Source organism: Camponotus vicinus, unplaced genomic scaffold (genome assembly GCF_025532165.1).
Source record: "Camponotus vicinus isolate PSW18456_S1 unplaced genomic scaffold, iyCamVici1.0 SCAF_2, whole genome shotgun sequence".
NCBI lineage: Eukaryota > Metazoa > Arthropoda > Insecta > Hymenoptera > Formicidae > Camponotus > Camponotus vicinus.
Genome location: NW_028141956.1, coordinates 1,759,976 through 1,780,561, shown reverse-complemented (window position 1 = coordinate 1,780,561; position 20,586 = coordinate 1,759,976). Strand labels below are relative to the sequence as shown.

The following is a 20,586-nucleotide window of genomic DNA, read 5'->3' as shown; positions in this document are numbered from 1 at the left end:
AATATATATGTGTGTGTGTGTGTGTAAAAAAATGAATCACAGAAAACATATTTTCTTAGAAAGAAAAAAATTGTTCGCTTTCTCTCTCTCTCTCTCTCTTTTTGTTTTCTCACCAGAGAAAAAAAGAGAAAGAAAAAGATAATGAGCTTTTTATATGATACTTTTTATAGGATAAAAATATTTTATATTTTTTCTATATGTTCATAAAAATTTCTTTAATGATTTAATGAATAATTTTATGTAATGTTTTACAGAAGTTCTACACATGTAAATATTAGAAGCCAAATAAATTTCATGCAAAGTCACAGATCTTATATTTTACGCGCACATAAGTTGCTTTTTTCATCACACACAACAAAATCACAATATTTGTAATATAGATAAAAAATTAAATCGAATTATTATATAAAATGCGATTTTAAATAATTATCACATTTTTTAATAAAATAAAGTAAATCTTTAATAAAGTAAAAAATTTCTAGCTTTCTAACGCAATTAAATTATGAAATATCAATTTTATATTACAAAGGCATATATACATACATAGTGTAATTTTCAAGGTATCACTTTAACATAAAGTTCGTTGGTAATATAACTCCGATCGACTTATCATGAATATTTAACAATACCTGTTATCGGTTCAAGAAATGTTTCAAGAAATTATATCCTTGTATAAAGCCATCTAACCCACTTTACCGCTTGACTGAATGTATAGAAACGTATGTCGATTTAATTGGATTTTAACGAGAAATTGATGTCTCACGACTATTTAAAATGACACAGTACTTTCTTCCAAATGATACAACTCTACATTTTTTATTTATTTGATCTCGACGATTGCAACTTAGTACTTAAGTCATTGTGTTTATAAAAAATAAGCAATGACAAGCTACAATATTTTTGCAAAGAAAAAAAGATACTCTGCGCAGAAGATTTTTCAGATAATATAAATATCAAATATCAAAAAATAAAATTTTCATTAATAATAAAAACAATAAGAATCTATTAAATTACTAATAACATTTTAAACAAGAGATGCAAAAGTAATATTTATTCTTCCGACTTTTTTTCATAAAAAAAGAAAAACTTATTCGCCTTTAAAAGCGCTCATATAAATTCTTAATGGAAATAATTCCTTAAATAAATATACATCAAATATTTATTTCTTTTGTTTCAATTTGTAACGATAATGATGACGATTTCATTAAATATTAAGTTATTGTAGTGTATGTACAAGCATACAGGATAAATTATTTCGACGAACTGACATACAGCTGGTTCAATCTCATGAAGTCTTGCATAATTCCATCTTGTCAAATTAGAAGTGATGTGACCGCATTTTCGTATATTATATATGTTTATATTTTGATAATGCGATTCACAGGAATATGCATATGCAATTCATACATATATTGTTTTGCCAATTATGAATCGAATTAAAATAAAATAATAGATTATAATTATATCTAATATTTCTCGTATATGTTCACTAAAATATTAAATAAGAATTAAATGAAAAAAACATTTAAAAAACTAGATTGTTTTACAACTCACTATAAAATTGGGAGATTTAGATATCTAGATACATAGTTTTATGTTCAAAATTGTCCAAATCGGAATTGAGAAGCAATGCTTAATGTATATATTGTTCTGTCCTTGTGCGTTACTCATCAATGTCAAGTAAAGACAGAACGATATTGAGTAGAATCAACTTTAAGTTGTTCCTAGTTAGACATATTACATAATTTATCTAATGTACAATAACTGTGATTATATATATAATATACGCGACATGGTGCCTTTTATATCAGGTCTGTGAATATCTAATTTTGGTTACGTTAAACGACGATTCCACGAATAGAAGGAATAAAATTTGCAAGATGCAGCACTGCATTTTCTGACATTATGTAAAAATATCCGCAAAATCGATGATGAATTATAGATTTCTTCTTCAAGGAAAAACACAAGATGGAAAGAAGGATTTAGTTCCGAAATTTTAAAATAGTATTGAGAAAAATGTTGAATTTCCATAAAATATAATTGCAAGAGGAAAGTTCGCATAATATTCCTGAGGCAGAATTTTCTAAGTAGTCTCGATATATGACGAATTGCTCAAAAAATAACCGAACAAGATATTATTAAATGATAAAGAATACATAAATTTAAAAAAATAATACAGAAATATTATAGAAAATAGAGCAAGAATAAAATCCATTTTTCAATTTTTATGTCAGAATTTATAGTGTTACAGTAAAAAAACAAGGAACTTGACTTTTAGAGAGTTGTAAAATTTATTTCTTTTATGACGATTTCGTCCTAAAAAATAATTTAATACGCTTATTATGTTACGCTTGTCGTAAAATATAACAATTTCAAAACATTACTATATTTCACTATATTTCTACTGTAAGTTAAATTTAATTTACTTATATATTTCTTATAATTTTAATCTTGGATTCAGCAGCAAATTAATTTGCAAATAAAATTTTGAATTTTGAATTAAAAAACATTTTATCTCGTACAAATATATTACTATAACTTTTCTGTTGCTCTCTAAAAGTTAAAAATATTACATTAAATAAAAACTTGAGCAGAATACACACACACATTCATAAATATATATTTACTATCTTTTTTATAATCCATATTAGAATTGTGTAAGAAGAAAGACAAAGATTAGTAATTTTATAATAAAAATTCACACCTGACGATTAATGCTGAAAAAATTTTAATAAGTTTTTAAATAAATTATTGCACCAATTTCACAATTTGTATCTATAAGCACAAAAATGCACGTTGGAATGTAATAATTTTGAATATATTGGAATATAACATAATTTGTTTGCATAAACATTGATTTATAAAATTGAATTAAAAAGTTGTAATTATACAACATATGGTCGTTTAATGTTTTCTTGTAATGTAATGTCTCTGCTTTATAATTTTTTTAGTTAAGAGTACTTAATCATTGTTACAATATTTTAATTATAATTAATAAGAAGATTGAAATTAATAGATAATTATATATAAAACGTTATATAATACAAAAATTTGTATAAGAGAATAAATTAAATTTAGGAGCAATTTTATTTTAAAAAAATGATATAATGTTTTTCAGTGCACTAAGTGATGTGCAATCTAATTCTGCGTATACTGATTTCAATTGATCGATTAATCGATCGCAACGATAGATCGACAATTAATGTATTCTTCTCAATGACGTATATAACTAGATCAAGCACTCATATAGTTTGTAGGAGGAGGGTGAAGCCAGACATTGAAATTTAAGAGAACGTTGAATGGCTTCTATGCTTTCTCTTTCGCGAATCTGAACGCGAACATTTAGTTTCAAACAGTATATGAGCGCGTCAAAAAATACATGTATACATATATAGAGAAAAACATTGCAGACCATAACAAAAAAAGAAAAAATGGCTAAAAAAAAAAGATCTTTAGTAAGCAAATTTAAGAAAATGCTATATATAAGGTATCATAATATTAATCAGCAAGATAATGATACAATACCATTTATATAAGATATTAAACTAAATAAATATAATATTTATTTAGTTTAATATCTTTGTTTAGTTTAATATCTCTATCTCTACTGTAATCATGTATATTGCATAAAAATAGTACTAATATCAATGACGTGTCAAAATAAATTAAAATTTATATGATTCCACTTTTATTTATATATTACCTTATATATAGCTTTTGACAGTTTTAGAACGGTCTTCTTGTATGATAGTAAAGGGAAACAGATGCCGTTCAACATTCTTACTTTGGCTCAAACTGCTAATTTTCGGCTTCACTTTCTTCTGAGAATGCTTGAGTTAGTTATATACGTCATTGATTCTTCTATATTTCAATCATTTATCTTCAAAATGATTTTCAAACTAAGTGATTAACAATGAAATGTTAAGCACTATATATGCGTTTCATAGAATTTTCAATTATATTGTTCAGGTAATACATAAGAAATATCATCCCACGGATGGCGATAAAGGCCTTGCTTTAATCTTCTCTGATCCATATAATGACCTAAAAGAAAAACTTGTTTGTGAATAATATTTACATTATCTATTTATGTAATAAAGCGTATATATGCGTACTAAGATAACATAAATGTAAATGCACATAATTAATATAAATATACATATATAATCGTACCGATAAATCCTATACTTCGACCAAGGATGAAAAGGCTATTTATGGCACCTATTTCAATATATTCTTGGGCCTCTTCTCTCGTAAAACTACCACTGTTCCGTAACATATCAACGAAGGCGCTGGCGATAATTCCATCCACATTAAGAATTAAATTAGGCTTTTTGCTGGTCGTTATTTTCTCAACCTCCAAGGCATATTCGACTAAAGGTTTCGCCGGAAAATTCTCCAATACGAACTCCTTGATAAGCTTGACGCGCATATCTGGATTATTAATTGACTTGACACGATGACCGATACCCATAATTAACTTGCCCTTTTTACGTGTGTTATTCACAAATTCTTGCGGATGTAAACCGGCGTCGTATGCCTCAGAAAACATGTGAGCCGCACCGTCTAAGGCACCACCAAAACGATCACCCTATAAATTAATATCTTTTTTGGAATCTGACTATTTTTCGAAGAGAAATCTCTGGAATACATTCCCCTTTGTAGAATTTATTTTTCTTTACTCTCTACTTACGATTGTCAAAAGTCCGGAAACAAGAGAGCTGACCAAATCTTTTCCAGCGCGTGCGCAAACGATGGTATTGTGAGCTCCGGAAACAGCCGGACCATGATCAGCTGTGAGCATCAATGACATTTCAAGAAATTTACAGTAGGTTGGAGGTAAACAACGTTGAAACCATAAAAGTGACACGACGCCGCCAATGCCCACATTTTGTTTCAGCACCTCAGTTACAGGCATACCGGCGTACAATAATTCATGTCCACGTTCGTCGCAAATAGATGTCATGAACGACGCAGGTTTACGTATTAAACCAAGTTCCTGTTTTTTATGATATATATATAAATATTACATATACATAATGATTTAACCTTCAAAAAATGATAATTATACATGTAAAATATATGTGTAAAAACAAACTCAACTTGCTATAACAAGTTTTAATAAAATAATATGATAATGTTAAAATATACAAATAATATTGTAGAATCATATTGGAATATATTGGAGAAAAATTAATTGATCGAGAGCAAATATTTTATTTATTCCATTTTGTCGGAAAAGAGAAAAACACATTTCTCTCATACACATAAATTAGCTTTATAAATTTTATATCATGTCTCTCTCTGTCTTGATAACGAAAATAGATATCACATAAGATTATAGATCAATATAAAATATAATACAGATAAAACTTACCCTGGCCCAATTATAGTCCATTGGTACTGTTGGCGGTGGAACTTCGGGTTTCGGCACCACTGTGCCATCTTTTACCAGTTTTTCATAAACACTTTGTATGAGATCGCCGAGAGTATCGAAGCTGTCTGGAACGTAAGCGCCAGCGGCCTTCAGCGCCGCATTTTTCGCGGAAGCTGTTTCAAGATTGGAATGCGCAATCGAGCCAGCATGGCCAAATTGCACTTCGGAATTGAACATACTGGCACAGGTACCAATGCACCAAGCCACTAACGGTTTCGTGATTTTGCCGCTTTTTAACGCTTCGCATACTTCATATTCTTCAATGCCGCCAACTTCTCCGAGTAGTACGATCAGTTCAGCTTCTGGATTATTTTGATAACGCATTATATGATCCGTAAAAGTAGTTCCCGGATATCGATCACCACCGATAGCGACACCCTCCAATACGCCATTGGAAGCCTTTGAGATTATGTTATTTAATTCGTTTGACATACCACCAGAACGAGAAACGTAAGCGACGCTGAAAATAACGTTCCTCGTGAGTCGATGTTATTTTTATCATTGTTGTTAACCAATCGACTTTCATACGAAAATTATTGTCATCTACGTTACGATATATTACCTGCCAGGTCTATATAATTTGCTATGCAGAATATTATCCATCATTCCGCCGGTATTACCGATCTTAAAGCAGCCTGGTTTCACACCTCCCACAGTCGCCGGTCCGATTATAGTCACGTTTCTTCGTTGCGCCGCTAAAATCAATTTTCTAGTCATATTTTCAGGTATACCTTCCGCAATTATCGCGATTGTCCTGATTTGTGGAAACTGCAACGTTTCCATGGTGCTTTCATAGGCAGATCTTAAAGAGGCAAATGTGACCATTACATCCGCATCCATGTGCTTAGCCATAGCGTCTTTCATTTGTTTATAAACAGGGATAAGGACCTATTTAAAAATGATAAAACAATATAATTATCAACATTTTATTCTTATAAATTTTTTAAATATATACTTTTTTTCTTTATTCAGAACTTACCTCCTTATGGCCCCAATAAAATTTTTGCTTGTGATCACCAGTGAATGGATAAACGATAGCAGCGACAGATGGCTCAAATCTTCGACAAATAAAATCAAAATCCAACATACTCTGTACAGCTCTTGTCTGCATACCCCAGATGATAGATTTTGTTTTATTGCTGAAAAGTTGTTTGTCACCATTGTCTGAATCAACTGCATCAGCAGCTGTTAATTTAGGTTGTTCTAATGGCGATTTGTTTTTGGACGATGTAGATGGTGGCCCGACATCCTGTCCGGAAGGCAAGAGAAAGTTTGCAGTTGAGAATTCTTGAGCTTCTGGATCAGGAATCGGTTTTTTGCCTAATGCCATAGCGCATATAGCTGTCATATGTGTTTCGGGACCGAATACATGAACGGGAATTCCTAGGCGTCTACCAACTTCCCGTATTATTCTATCAGAAATAATATTCTTTTAAAAATATTTCTTTTATATAATAATACTATATAATATAATAGTACTTCTTTTATTGATCATATAAAAAGTTTTTCTCTTTCACCTTAAGCCTTCCTGATAATTAGGTCCGGCTCTTCTTACAAAAATTCTTATATCATGTTCCACCAGTTTAGGCTGATATTCCTGAAGAGCCTTAACAATACCTTTAAATGTTGCAGCTACATTAGTAAAGTTAGCAATTCCACCTCCTATAATGAGAACTTTTCCATTAGGATGCTTTGTCTTCGTCATCAAACTCAGGATGGTTTTTGCATATTCGTAAGTTTGCTGTTCGCTTGGTGCACCAGAATATTCGCCATAATTAGCCAATTCATCTGCTGCACCCAAGTCGCAAATTGTATCGGAATATATTACAGACGCACCTGTAAGAATCCATTATAAAATAGTATTTTAATATATAAATAAGCCACGAAAGAATAACACATAATTTATTATATGTGAACATCTACTGACCACCACCAGCAACCATTGTCCATATACGGCCGTTTGGATTAAGAATTGTCAATTTTAAACTAGCACCCGACTTGGCGTCCAAATCAGCTATATAAGCTTCTTCCGGATAAGCATCTCTTCCAAATGGCGGTGGATAATCAATTTCACCCCAATCTGGTTTACATATGAAATCTGCCGTAGTGTCCAATTTAGCTGCGAGATCGAGTATATAGATCGCAGAGTCCGTTACTACCAACGGATTGATCTCCATATATGTGAAATATAAATTAACATAAAGCTTATAAAGAGATTCTATAAATTCAGCAATCATCCTGTATTAGAAAAAAACGTACATAAACAAAAATATAATTTATATATATAATCTAAACTTACAATAATCATAATGTATCATTACACTTTTTTATCGTCCGCCACATTGACCAGAAGTTTATTAATCAATGTAGATCGATCAGGCAATTCGCCGCCAACTGGTATGTCTAATTTCAAAGCTTTAGCATCAACATCTCCAATATCGACACCTCCTTGATGGTGAAATAGTATCGTATCAGCTTTGCGATGAGAATAAATACAGATATAAACTTCCTCTTTCTGTAATATAAATATATATAATATACTAAATGCTACAAAAATATCTTAAAATATATAAAAAAAAACACACACACACACATCCATTTTTAGCATACTTGAGACATGTGCATCATGTGTCAAACCATTAAAAAATCACTTTTCCAAAAAAAATATTGTACAAAAGAATGTTTTATATACATTATTACATATGTATTTTATTGATTGAATCTGTTTTTCCTCTATGAAACCGATGATATAAAAAAAAATGTCACCACAATATATAACAGAATAAAAAAATTATATATACCAAATTCTTATTCATTATCATCGTTTCATTATTAAAAATATTATATCTGATAAAGTGCAATATTTTACTACACATTTTACACGAGTATATACTTATGTACTTTGATATATGATTATCCCATAAGATATTTTCAAATAAAATGTTTCTAAAATCATAATATGATTATACATATGTATATCAATACAAATGAATTGATTAAAATTGATTAAAAATAACAAAAATTTAATATAAAAAAATTATACGTTGTTAATCTTTATTATTATATTATATTTTAATTATTTACATAAAACATTTGAACATTTTAATAATAATTTTTATTTATATAACTATCGCGACGTTATTCTTGGCATAGCAGCACCAAAATGCTTTTCATTAAATTTTTTATTCTTTTTCTATTTAATGTATGTATTATACAAATATATTAACATTTTATAATGTGATTTCTCAAGGTTTTAAAATATGCATTTAAAATAAAGAAACAACAATACAAAAAATCCTTACCGGTTTGTGCGGTACAAATGGTTCGATTATGAATGTTTTTAATTTTCCAGTTGCCTTGCCGACGCGTTGCTCCTTATTCATACGTTGCTCAACCCATTTTTGTACCGTAGGTAAATCTGCGTTCACTTTGATTAATCCGAGCTTTCCTCGACGCTTAATTAATTGATCCGGTTTTACGACTAGTTTCTCCGTCTTGAGCCATGGATATTCGTTGGCGATATCGATCCAATTTGTATCTCCCGTAATAGGTACGAATCTACATTTCGCTACTTTTGTTCCAGAAGAAAGCTTACGATTAATTAAATCTTTCCCAGTCGCTTCGCGAATTGCCTTTGCTGCCATTGTTTTTGCAATTCCTGTCAACAGATCAAAATGAATAGATTTGTAATATTATTATTCGGACATGTATAGAATAATTCAATATGTTAAATAATACATACGAGGATATAAAAGATAATTTATTCATAAAAAAATTTGTTGTTATGAAAAAAGACTCGCGCAGCAATAAAGATTATTAATATTATATAATAAAGATTATTCAAATCAATACATTATATATATATATATATATATTAATAATCTTTATTGCTGCGCGAGTCTTTTTTCATAACAACAAATTTATATATATATATATATATATATATATATATATATATATACACATCAATTTTTATTATATAAATATTATATAATATTTATAAAAATATACATTAATTATTAAATATTAATATTAATACTAATAAAAAAATTATTAATACCAATTATTATGAATTATTAATATAATACCTTTAATATATATTTTTTTAAATAATTTTGACTTTAATATTGGAAAATGTGATTACAAAATATTTAAATTATGTTATCTCTTTCGCTCGTACCTTCTTGTGTAACTAATTATATCACGTGATTATATCACAACACATCATTTAATCAGTAATTGAATTTAACGTACACGTACATTTAATAATATTTCTTTGTGATAAGTGCAGACAATTTATTGTTTGAGAATTATAATAGATTGAGAGATTGGAAACTCTCTCTCTCTCTCATGTACGAGAGCATGTATTAGTATCTATTCTATTATAAACAAATGCATTCTATGTATTGATCTTAAGACAAGATTTTCAAAACTGAAATTGCATAGAATACAGGTAAACGGCTCCTATGGTTAGTTTTTGTATTAAAATTTTTGCGATAGATGAATGTTTCTGTACCTGCAAAAACGTTTTGATTTCACGTGGAATCAATGTTCTTGCCGTCACTCGCGACAGTTAACTGTGAAACTGTGAACTTTCAACGTGATCACGCGCAATATGTAATACTGCCATATTACCGCATGATATCGCGAGATATCGTATGATTTTACGAAGACTCTTTTTATGATGTATTTTGTATCTCATTCATTCTCTTATTCTCCCCCTCTCTTGCTTATAATTTATCACGTACATATATGTATACGTTCAAACATACATGCATATATAGCTTACTGATATAACACAAAATATAGCACAAAAAAAGAACTATGTTATCACTATATCTTTTCTGTGACCCGCTATAAAAAATGTACAATCGCAGTGATATTTAATCATGTGACTAATAGCGTGACATAATTTCAATTAATATTAAAACCAATTAATATCTTTAATAATTTACTTTGACGTGATTATTAATATAAGTCTCCGTGGGTTTAATTCTGGCTAACATATGGAAGGAAGGGGGACATTTTTTTCATAGTTTTACATCTTAAAATGTGAATTTTGGAATAATAGATAAATCGCAAATAATTTATAAACTATTATAAATCGAAGTAAATTTTAATGTACTTCTCCTTTTTTCCAATATTCTTGATTCTGACATATATATTCATATATATAACTCTGAGTAATCTTCGAAAGATTTTTAAAGATAAAATTATTTGTAAAATCGAAACATCAAGATAATTTGAAGGAAGAAATATACCAATGTAAAAATTTATTAAAGTATTTTTCCCTTATTTTTTTTTACTTTTTTTCATTAAACATTTACAAATTATTTAGATATAAAAAAATATTTCTTTTCGTTAGAATGTGAAAAATATATGAAAAGCTGATGTATTATTTCGTAAAAACTTAAGCCATTTGAAATTTCATTTAAATTTCAATAATGTTATATTTATATATAATAGTTATTATTTCTGTATATAATTATTTTTAACAATATTTTAAGTTAAACAAATAGTTTTGTTAGTTAAAATAAAAGAAAGTGGTTCAGAATAAAGAAATCATAAGAATTTTTTGGTCAGAATCTAAGAGATTTATATCCTACATTTTTACATAAATTTTGGAAAAATTTTATTTCATTTATTTTATTTCATTTAAAAGTAAAAAATATCGATTATAAGAAGAATAAAAAAGTGTGCATATCGAGAAAAAAACTGATAAAGATGTCTATACACGAGTTTTATACATGAATCTTTTATTTTAAAATAATTTTATAAATATTTGTACTTTTTAGCATAATTGCTTGAATAAAATTAAACCTATTTTCGTGGATAGACTCACAATAATTTTCTATATAACTACCTAATAATATGTAGATACTACTTTTGAGTTAAAAACTCGCGGAAGAGATTGATTATGAGTGTGAAGTAATTAATTATTGAAGCGTGAAATATCAATAATAGGTGCTTTCCATTTACATCAAAACTCAGATAAATCTCACTTCTGTCTTTTTTTAACATGAATGTTGAAGAAAGACAGAAGTGAGATTTATCTGAGTTTTGATGTAAATGGAAAGCACCTAATATCTTTAAAAATTTTTAAATGGCCATAGGCCATCAATAATATCGTTAGCAGTTTATGAATCGAAAGAATCCACCTGTCCGTTATCCGCATTCTCAACAACGGAAAGACAGTCACAACAAAAAGACAATCAGCTATATACATAAAATATATCAATTACAATTACATTTTATTTATTGTTTATCGTTCATGTAATTTCACCAGAACAAAATGCAGATTCTTTTGTTTGCATACGATTATCATATAATGTACACGTAACTTCTTTTATGCGCGTTTTTTTTCGTGTCACTAATATATTATACAAGGTCGTTGCAGATCATGATTGATAGTAAATGATAGCAAAAGGCCATTGATAGAATGCGACAAATGCCAAATAATATTTTAATATCGAAATATTCAATAATTTTTTCGTCGTTATCGTGGATTTTTTTATCGTTAATTTAAACATCCAAATTTTCTTTTAACACACAGCAAAAAGAAAAAAAGCGAAAGTTTTTTCACAGAAGATTACAAATCCCTGTCGGAGTTCCCCGTCTGTTCATTTACGATGCGAGAAAATGCGATTCAATCACACAACATTGATACTATAATAACTTATTTATCTTTATTTGTTTTCTATAGATGAAGATTAATTAATTTGAAAATAATTAATAAATAAAGTCTGCACACTTAATGTGAAACACTAATTCAATTATGTGTGAAAAAATATACTATCACACACACAGTATTTCGAGGACATGTAAAAAATATTGATGAAATAATGATTTCGATTATTCTGATTCACTCGCTTTCTCTACTACTCTATATAATAATTTCTTAAATGTTTATTAATTTATTAAGTATTTCTTAAGCAATCTTTATAAGTGTTTCCTCTTCTCATATTATCAATTGAAGGCTGAGCATATTTTTACGATGAATAGAAGTTGTACCGAACGATAAGCAATTCTCCGAAACTATTTGGCTTTTAAAACATCAGTCAAAATGTTTGTTCGATGACGTAATTTAACGTTGTTTCTTCTATACAGTTAAAATATGTTAAAAACTCCGCATATAACATGTGTCCTATTTCTAGACATTAAAAGATTCAAACTTTGTTTATATAAATTTATCTTTATAAAATTATAAGTTATAAATCTGTGTATATATATATATAATTAAAACAAAAGCAAAACAATCTTTCAATGTTATCTAGTTATGAAACGTAAAAAAATGATAAGAAACGTGTCGTCCGATCGTGAAATAAAAAACTAAAACGTCTCTTTTTTTTTGACGCGTTGCATCTTTAACGATTCTTGCTTGCATAATTGAAAATGTGGAACGTATATTGGTACGTAAATGATTAGCATTTCAAATAGTATGATAAAATACTATGAGTAGAAATTTTTTAGTCTTATTAGGAATTCTTAAAAGCAGGAAACATATTGTATGTACGTAGCGAATTTAATATTAACATTATTAAAAAGAGAACTTTAAATGCAATATTAAGTGATATACACAATTTTTTTCGTCAAGTTTTCCGTAAGTTTTTTATACGTTTTACATAACAGTATGTTCTATTTATTACAAAAAACTACTTGTTGTAAAAATTTTGTTTAAATTACAATAAATTATTAGTGTCATTTCAAGTATCATTCAAAGAGCATTATTTTAATTATATTTAGTTTCATTGGAAAATAAATTGATAATAAATCCAAAAGAAACTTTCGATAGTCATCAAAATTGAAAATTCGATATATTGAAAAATTAAATCCTGTAAAATAAAACACATATTTTCTTTATTCCAATATCAATCAGGATCAAATATCTTTCCTATTTTACAATTTCACTATGATTTTCACTCTTCTTTTAATAACGTGCGCAAGATATATAAATGTTATACAACGCTCTGCCTTTCACCCACTTTCTCTAACGTGATCACGTGGTCACCATGCAAATGAGTAGTAAGAAAATAACTGAAAGATAGAGGAATTTTGGTTTACGGAAAAACATAGCTGATCGAAAATAGAAAATCTCGAGAATAGAAAAATAGCTTCACAGAGGGAACTCTAAAATAGAGGAATGCCAAAAAAAGAATATATCAATAATAAATATGGAATTGATAAAATGTTTTCGAAATTCTTAGAAAACATTAGAAAAACATAATTAAAGTATTTATATATAAAAATAATATTTTCACGCACACGCACACACACACACACACGTACAAATATCGTAACCATAAGATTTGTACATTTGTATATTATACATATACTATATATATAATCTTTGACAGCTATATGTATAATATAATCGATATCGCGATGTTGGACATTAATATACGCTAGATATATTTTGTTCATATTTCTCAGTTTCTTTCGCTATATTTTTTAAATATTGCAAACGTATTAAACTTGTACATATTATATTTGAAATATTTATTCGCCGGTAATTTATATGAATGATCCTAATGTCATTTCGTGCATTATAAATATAGTATATTCTTGAATGAAAAACGACATAATTATATCATACGATTCGCGAAACGAAAGCGTAAAGTAGCGAGTAGAGACAGGTTTAATAGAAATTCATCATAAAACTAGAAGAGGTTAGAAGCTTAAGTTACTCGATATATAACAGATTTAGATATATTATTTCCTTATCGTCAATTAATTGTCTTAACGGACGAATTACTTACAGGTCACAAATGGCACTGCCGGCTTTATAAACGTTGAAACTTTGGCAGATCTTGAAGAATTTGGAGAGTGATACGAACGTATGTCCACTTGCTCACACTGCCATGAAAAGATTGCATCGAGATCCTCTTCCCGAGTTCCCGACTCCGTCAAGAAATATTGCCATAATACCGGAATGAAATATAACTTTGGAACTTGGTTTCCCGCGAGTGAAATAAAAACGAACCAAGCAACATTGTAACTTGCATCAACGTAACAAATAATCGGTATAATACAATTAAAATACCTACGATAGAAAGTGATAAAAATTTTAATTTTCTTCAAAAAAAGCATCCGTTATAAAAATATCAGATTTCACGCTCTCACGTTGGCCATGGATGCCATTATCGTAACGAATAACTGTGACGTCACGAGCAAACGTCACATCGGACGATCTTTACCACGTATGTGTGTATCAATACGTGAATCGGTTATGAAACTATCATTATGCCGATTGTCTTTTAGATAGAATTAAGTCAGTAAAATATACGATGCATCATAAAATAAAACAATTACAAAATAAGATATAAGAATCCTTCTAATTAAAATATTAAAAAAAATAATTACAGCTATGTATCATACAAATCATTGTCTATCTTACTAACAAAGTAAATTTAAATATATTGAATTATTTCTTTCTTTGAACATGAAAAGAATTTTTTTACACTCGAGTTATTTTGAATATAAAAAGAATTTGTTTGCATTTAACACATCTGATTGTACTTACGCTAGAAAAATAAATAATATTTAGTAACATTAATGTATACATTTCTCTTTCGATGAAATATCTATATATGTATTAAAATATTGCTTTTATTTTTTTACATTGTAAAATTATATATAATTTTAAATATGTGATATACTATAATTATAAATTATATGAGGAATGCATGAATTTTTAATATTTATGTCATGTGTATCTGATGTTTTTAAAAATAACCTTTTGCACTTCTCATTATTATTTTTATAATCCTTTCATGATTATCTTTTTTGCAATATAATTTGTTGATGTACGTGATTATGATTCACGATATTTTTTCATATTGCTTGTAGGTCTTTACAAATAGGTATATAAATGTATTCTTTTTTTTCTGTTTTTTCTCATACATTTTTTGCTTGATGTTGCATAATATTTCTTAAAGGCATAATCTAAGTTATTGCAGCATCATATGCCATGTTAGCGATTACACTCTACCTTCCAACTTGGCAATGGTATCATGCACACTTTCTATTACACTATATATATATGGACGTTCCATTGGATTGACTTTCAACATTGACAGGATTAAGTCCTGCATATCCTGAAAAAGAAAAATATATATTTATCATTGAAATATTAATTTCAAGGATACAAGACATAAATAAGACAAAAGCCTGCCCATGGAAAAAATCTAACTTTATTTAAAAGTCAAAATAAAAATATATTGAATTAATGTATTTATTATAAATTAAATTTAATATATAATTATAAATATTTATATAAATATTTTATTTTATTACAAAACTTAAGTTAAAGTTATACATATATATTTTAAAACGTAAAAAAAGTTAACAAATTCGATAAATATGATATTTTGAAGGTTTATTATATAAACTAAAGAGAAGATATTATAATAAAATAAATATTAATTATTTATAATTAATTATTGAATGCAATGCAAACTATAATTTTACATATTTTCATGTATGTGTTACAAATTTAACTTACAAATATCTAATCAAAGAAATTAATGATTTTTTTGCATATTTTTGCATATATTAAATGTTAATTTTTTTTAATACTAATAGTCGACAAAGGAACAAAGAAAATGTAATTAAAATGTCTTACATTATTATCTAAATCGTGTGAGAAAATCATATGAGAAAACACTGATTAATTATGTAACAAAAAAATACTATATATTTGAATTAAAGATATGTATAATCTTCTAATTTGTATAAATTTCTTTAGTGAAAAAGAGATTTTAATAATAATTCATATAAACTGTTATATATGTATATTTGAATTTTAACTGATCAATATTCAATAAAAGAAATACATAATATTAAATATTCTTAGTAAAAAAAAAGTTATATAATAATAACGAGGGGTTGGTCACTAGTGATTATAGTGTACAAAAATTACTCTTGATACGAATTACCTTTAAATTACCTTAGATTACTTAAGATTACCTAATATTATCTCAAATTACTCCAGATTATCAAATACTACCTTATATTACCCAAGATTAGATAAAAATAAGATGGTGTGCAGTACTAAAATTACAGCTTCAAAAAAATCATCCTCTAGTGAAAAATACAGTCGACAAAGTCGATTAAAAAGAAAATTATAAATAATATCTCCAAATCAAATGTTCATTACTCAATATTTTTCCTATGTTAATAAAATTTCGAAAATAGTATAAGAAAATGACATTTTGAAGAAAACGTTTTTTGAGCATGCCGAGGAACTTCGATGTCTTAAAAAAAGTATTGCTTCGATCCCAAATAATATTGACGGTTTTTTTAAACGACTTATTGAAACGGCAATTCTCAACAATGCTAAAACGAATCCGAAGAATAATCAATATGAAGAATCTTTTAAGAGATTTTACACATATCTTTTCATTGATAAGGATGCATTTCGCAATTTTTATATATTTGTATTTTTAGTTATTTTTAGCTTTTTTGAATTTTGTTTTGAATAATAAGTAGACGCCTGACTTACGAAACGACTTTACATGCCAATTTGAATGGCATTATTCCATCTGTATCCACTATCAGCAGGGTAATAAATTCAAACTATTGTTTACTTCGGAAAGGTGAATTTCGTTTTAAGGAACTAAGCGACTTCTTAACGCAAAGAAATTTGCCTAAAGTAGTTTGGCTTAGTGAAAATGCGACTGGAATTACCGGCAGAATATTCAATACATGAAAATTGTAATATAGGTTTTGTTTTACCGTTAAATGACGATGGCTTACCAAAAGTTGTGGATAAGAATGCATTTCGCAATTTTTAAACACTCGTGTGTTCGTGGCCTGAGAGAGAAAGCATTACAAGACGTGATACCGCGAAAACCTAACCACGACAATTCGTAGACTGCAAAAAAGCACGTTTTTACGTCGATTCCAAAAATCGACTGCAAATGTATTATTGTAAAAAGATACAAGTTCGTCAATGACGTTCACTAACTTCAAAAATTAAAGATTACCTTAGATTACCTCAGATTATCTAAGACTACCTTAAGAATACCTAGAATTACCTACAGATCATTTGATATTACCCTTAGATTACTTAGATTTTCTATTAGATTATCCAAGATTACCTGAGAATGCTAAAGATTATTTAGAATTACCAAAAATTACCTTAGATTACCCAAAATTTCCTTTGGATTGCCGCTAAATTACCTAGCCCTTGTACAGAAATTACCTCAGTGACCAACCCCTCGAATAATAATTATATTATAATATTATGTAATATTATATAATATTATTCATATTAAATATTTACTTTAAAAAAAGAGATAATAAATATTTAATGAGATAAATCAAAACAAAAAGTTGAATATAATACTGTGAACTAATTCAATTTATAATAAATATTTCATTATTTTATATATCATCCAAAGATTTAAATTTTGAAATACAAAAGTGAAGATATTATTGATAATATTTATGATAGACAGATTTATAAGAAACACAAAACATATTATTACCTCGTTATACGGAGTATTTTCCGGAAATGTTACATGTGCACTCATTACAGCAAGAGCTACACTGTCACCACGTTCATAAACAGTATCAAAAGGAGATTTAAAATAACATAATGCATATAATATACATCCCAATGACTGAAAAAAGGTAAATTTATAATAAAATCCTATATCAAGTCAGTGCAAATGTCATTAAAAAATACATTGAAAGAAGCATAGAAATATTGTAACACTTACCCAAATGTCTGTTCGTTCGTCAACCATAGAATAGCTCTCAACGTTGAATAGTTCTGGTGCTCTATATGGCATAGAGCATCTTTCAGCTGCTAAATCTTGTAAAACCCGTGCAGCTTGAGTACCACATACTTGAACTCTGGCAGTTGCCATAGAACCTAAACAGTGATTTAATATTTGATAAGGAAAAAATTTACATTTGATAACTAAATGTATTAATAAGATATAGTAAAATATAATCTACCCAAATCCATAATAATAGGTGTTCCATCATCGTTAAGTACTATATTTGCAGTTTTCAAATCTCTATGAGCAAGAGGTTCTGGTTTTATCTCATGAAGTGCTTTCACGCCCTCGCAAATCTGTAGAAAAATGCTGAGAATATCTATAGGATTCATGTAATCACAATTTCTTGCTCGTCGTTCCAATTCATTTGCTACAGTTCCTTTCTGAAATGACATCAAATTTAATAGATTTATAAAAAATTGCATTGCATGAAATATTATAGTTCTATTAAAAAGTTGTGTCAACTTACGTGATAATATGGTAAAACAATAAACACTTCGCTTGTTGTATTGAGAATTGGATCTGCTGTACCTATACGTGTCGAATCTATGCATTCTATAACGTTTGGATGCTTTATCAGCTTATAATACTCAATTTCTCTCATTGCTAATTGTTGGTCCTCTGATCCATAGCAAACAATTTTCTTAATAGCATATTTTTTATGTGTAATAACATCTTCCACTAGGAGTACCGTACTGAATCCCCTGAAAAAATGGAAAATTTTGCTGTTTATCTGCTGTTTTAAATAATAAATATTCATTGAAATATTCATTGCCTTTGTAAAATTTATGAGAGACTTAGTATCCTTTTTTGCAAATTACAAGATTTTTTGTTCTTACACGAGAGATTCCTTTGTTTTGCATCTAGCAAAGTAGATTAAATTAATTGTTTAGAGAGATCAAAGAATTCTAAGGATATATTATTTTATGCACCATGTCGTACAAACTATGCGATTGTCAACAAAAGTAGAAAAATTATGAAAAAATTATGCATATTAATAAATTTATTTGAGAAACTTACCCTTCACCGAGATGTTCGCGGACCCTGTATTTCCTCGAGTTTACCGTAATGGTTTCTTTGGCGCATATACAACCCATTCTTAAAATTAAATTTAGACCTAGACTATTCATTTTCACAGTTGTTTATTATCTCATCGCGAAATCAAATAGAGATAAATCTGGCGAGAGAGAGATATCTCGCCGTTCTCTCTCTCTCCTTCAAAACATCAAACGTTATTATGACACGTCAATTATAAATAGGTTAGGTTGAGAATTTTTTCTACGACGCTTACTCCAAGTCTTTCGTTACTATTGCCATCTATCGTCATTTTAGAGTATTTTAATATCCATTTTTCGGCTGGTAAAATCGCTCTTTATAGGTCTGTTCGTGTTGTTCGCACTTCCTAGATTTTCTGCATTTCCCTCTCTCTCTCTCTCTCTCTCTCTCTCTCTCTCTCTCTAACGTTCAAATATACAGTGTGTCCCGGACCATCCGTACACTCCTTTTAAAATGAAAATAAATAGCTTTTATCAAAAATGGCGAACAATTTTTAAGTAAATCGGGTACGCTCTATCAAATGGTGATATTTTCAACTTTGATTTCGACCGGAAATACTCCATCCGGATCGGAAGTTGAATTTTTTTTATGGGAACATGGCACTTTTTATTACAGATTCGAAATGTACATGAAAAAATAAGAAACTTTTGTATCAAACGTTTTTTCTGAAAGTGCCTTTGTCAATCTTAACCCCCCGTGAAAGTTGAAGTTCATTATTTCATCACAGTTACTTTCAAGGTCAATTTTAAGATTGACAGAGGCATTTTCAGAAAAAACGTTTGATACAAAAGTTTCTTATTTTTTCACGTACAATTCGAATCTGTAATAAAAAGTACCATGTTCCCCTAAAAAAATTCAACCCGATCCGGATGGATTATTTCCGGTCGGAATCAAAAGTTGAAAATATCCATTTAATAGAGCGTACCCGATTTACTCAAAAATTGTTCGCGATTTTTTATAAAAGCCATTTATTTTCATTTTAAAAGGGGTGTACGGGTGGTCTGGGACACCCTGTATATTTATCTCATTTTGCAGAAATTTTTTTAGGAAGTGCAAGCAGGACGAAAGCAGACTTTTATGTCAGATAATGAGAGAGTGATAGTATTATTGGCTGCGTTCAGCAGAAAAAGCTGCTTTGCAACTGTTGTAAAATTCGTGAGTCTGATTGGCATATGCTTTTAATTTTGACTGAATCTAAGAGCATACACCAATCAGATTCACGAATTTTACAACAGTTGCAAAGCAGCTTTTCCTGCCGAACGCAGCCATTGATGATGTGATAGTATTATTGGTGAATTCCTAGTGATA

The 20,586-nt window shown here is 28.5% G+C and overlaps 2 protein-coding genes and 1 long non-coding RNA gene across 3 annotated transcripts; 1 reads left to right on the top strand and 2 right to left on the bottom strand.

The window, feature by feature from the left end:
- Positions 1-2,604: 2,604 nt before the first annotated feature.
- On the bottom strand, positions 2,605-14,347 carry Atpcl (ATP-citrate synthase). The gene is made up of 11 exons (XM_083090746.1): positions 14,194-14,347; positions 8,740-9,095; positions 7,759-7,952; positions 7,365-7,675; positions 6,955-7,273; positions 6,417-6,849; positions 6,000-6,325; positions 5,378-5,897; positions 4,694-4,999; positions 4,174-4,591; positions 2,605-4,044 (listed from the first exon to the last, which is right to left on the bottom strand). Exons 2-11 carry the CDS (start codon positions 9,079-9,081, stop codon positions 3,953-3,955), a joined length of 3,261 nt encoding a protein of 1,086 aa, XP_082946872.1. The 5' UTR covers positions 9,082-9,095; positions 14,194-14,347; the 3' UTR covers positions 2,605-3,952.
- LOC145966576 (uncharacterized) lies at positions 14,166-14,990 on the top strand. Its single transcript, XR_014437073.1, has 2 exons — positions 14,166-14,457; positions 14,543-14,990. It is a non-coding gene; the product is annotated as an uncharacterized LOC145966576 (long non-coding RNA).
- On the bottom strand, positions 14,987-19,607 carry LOC145966573 (serine/threonine-protein kinase 16). The gene is made up of 6 exons (XM_083090759.1): positions 19,243-19,607; positions 18,692-18,926; positions 18,401-18,605; positions 18,160-18,314; positions 17,926-18,060; positions 14,987-15,531 (listed from the first exon to the last, which is right to left on the bottom strand). The coding sequence occupies exons 1-6, from the start codon at positions 19,350-19,352 to the stop codon at positions 15,415-15,417; spliced, it is 957 nt and encodes a 318-aa protein (XP_082946885.1). The 5' UTR covers positions 19,353-19,607; the 3' UTR covers positions 14,987-15,414.
- Positions 19,608-20,586: the final 979 nt, after the last annotated feature.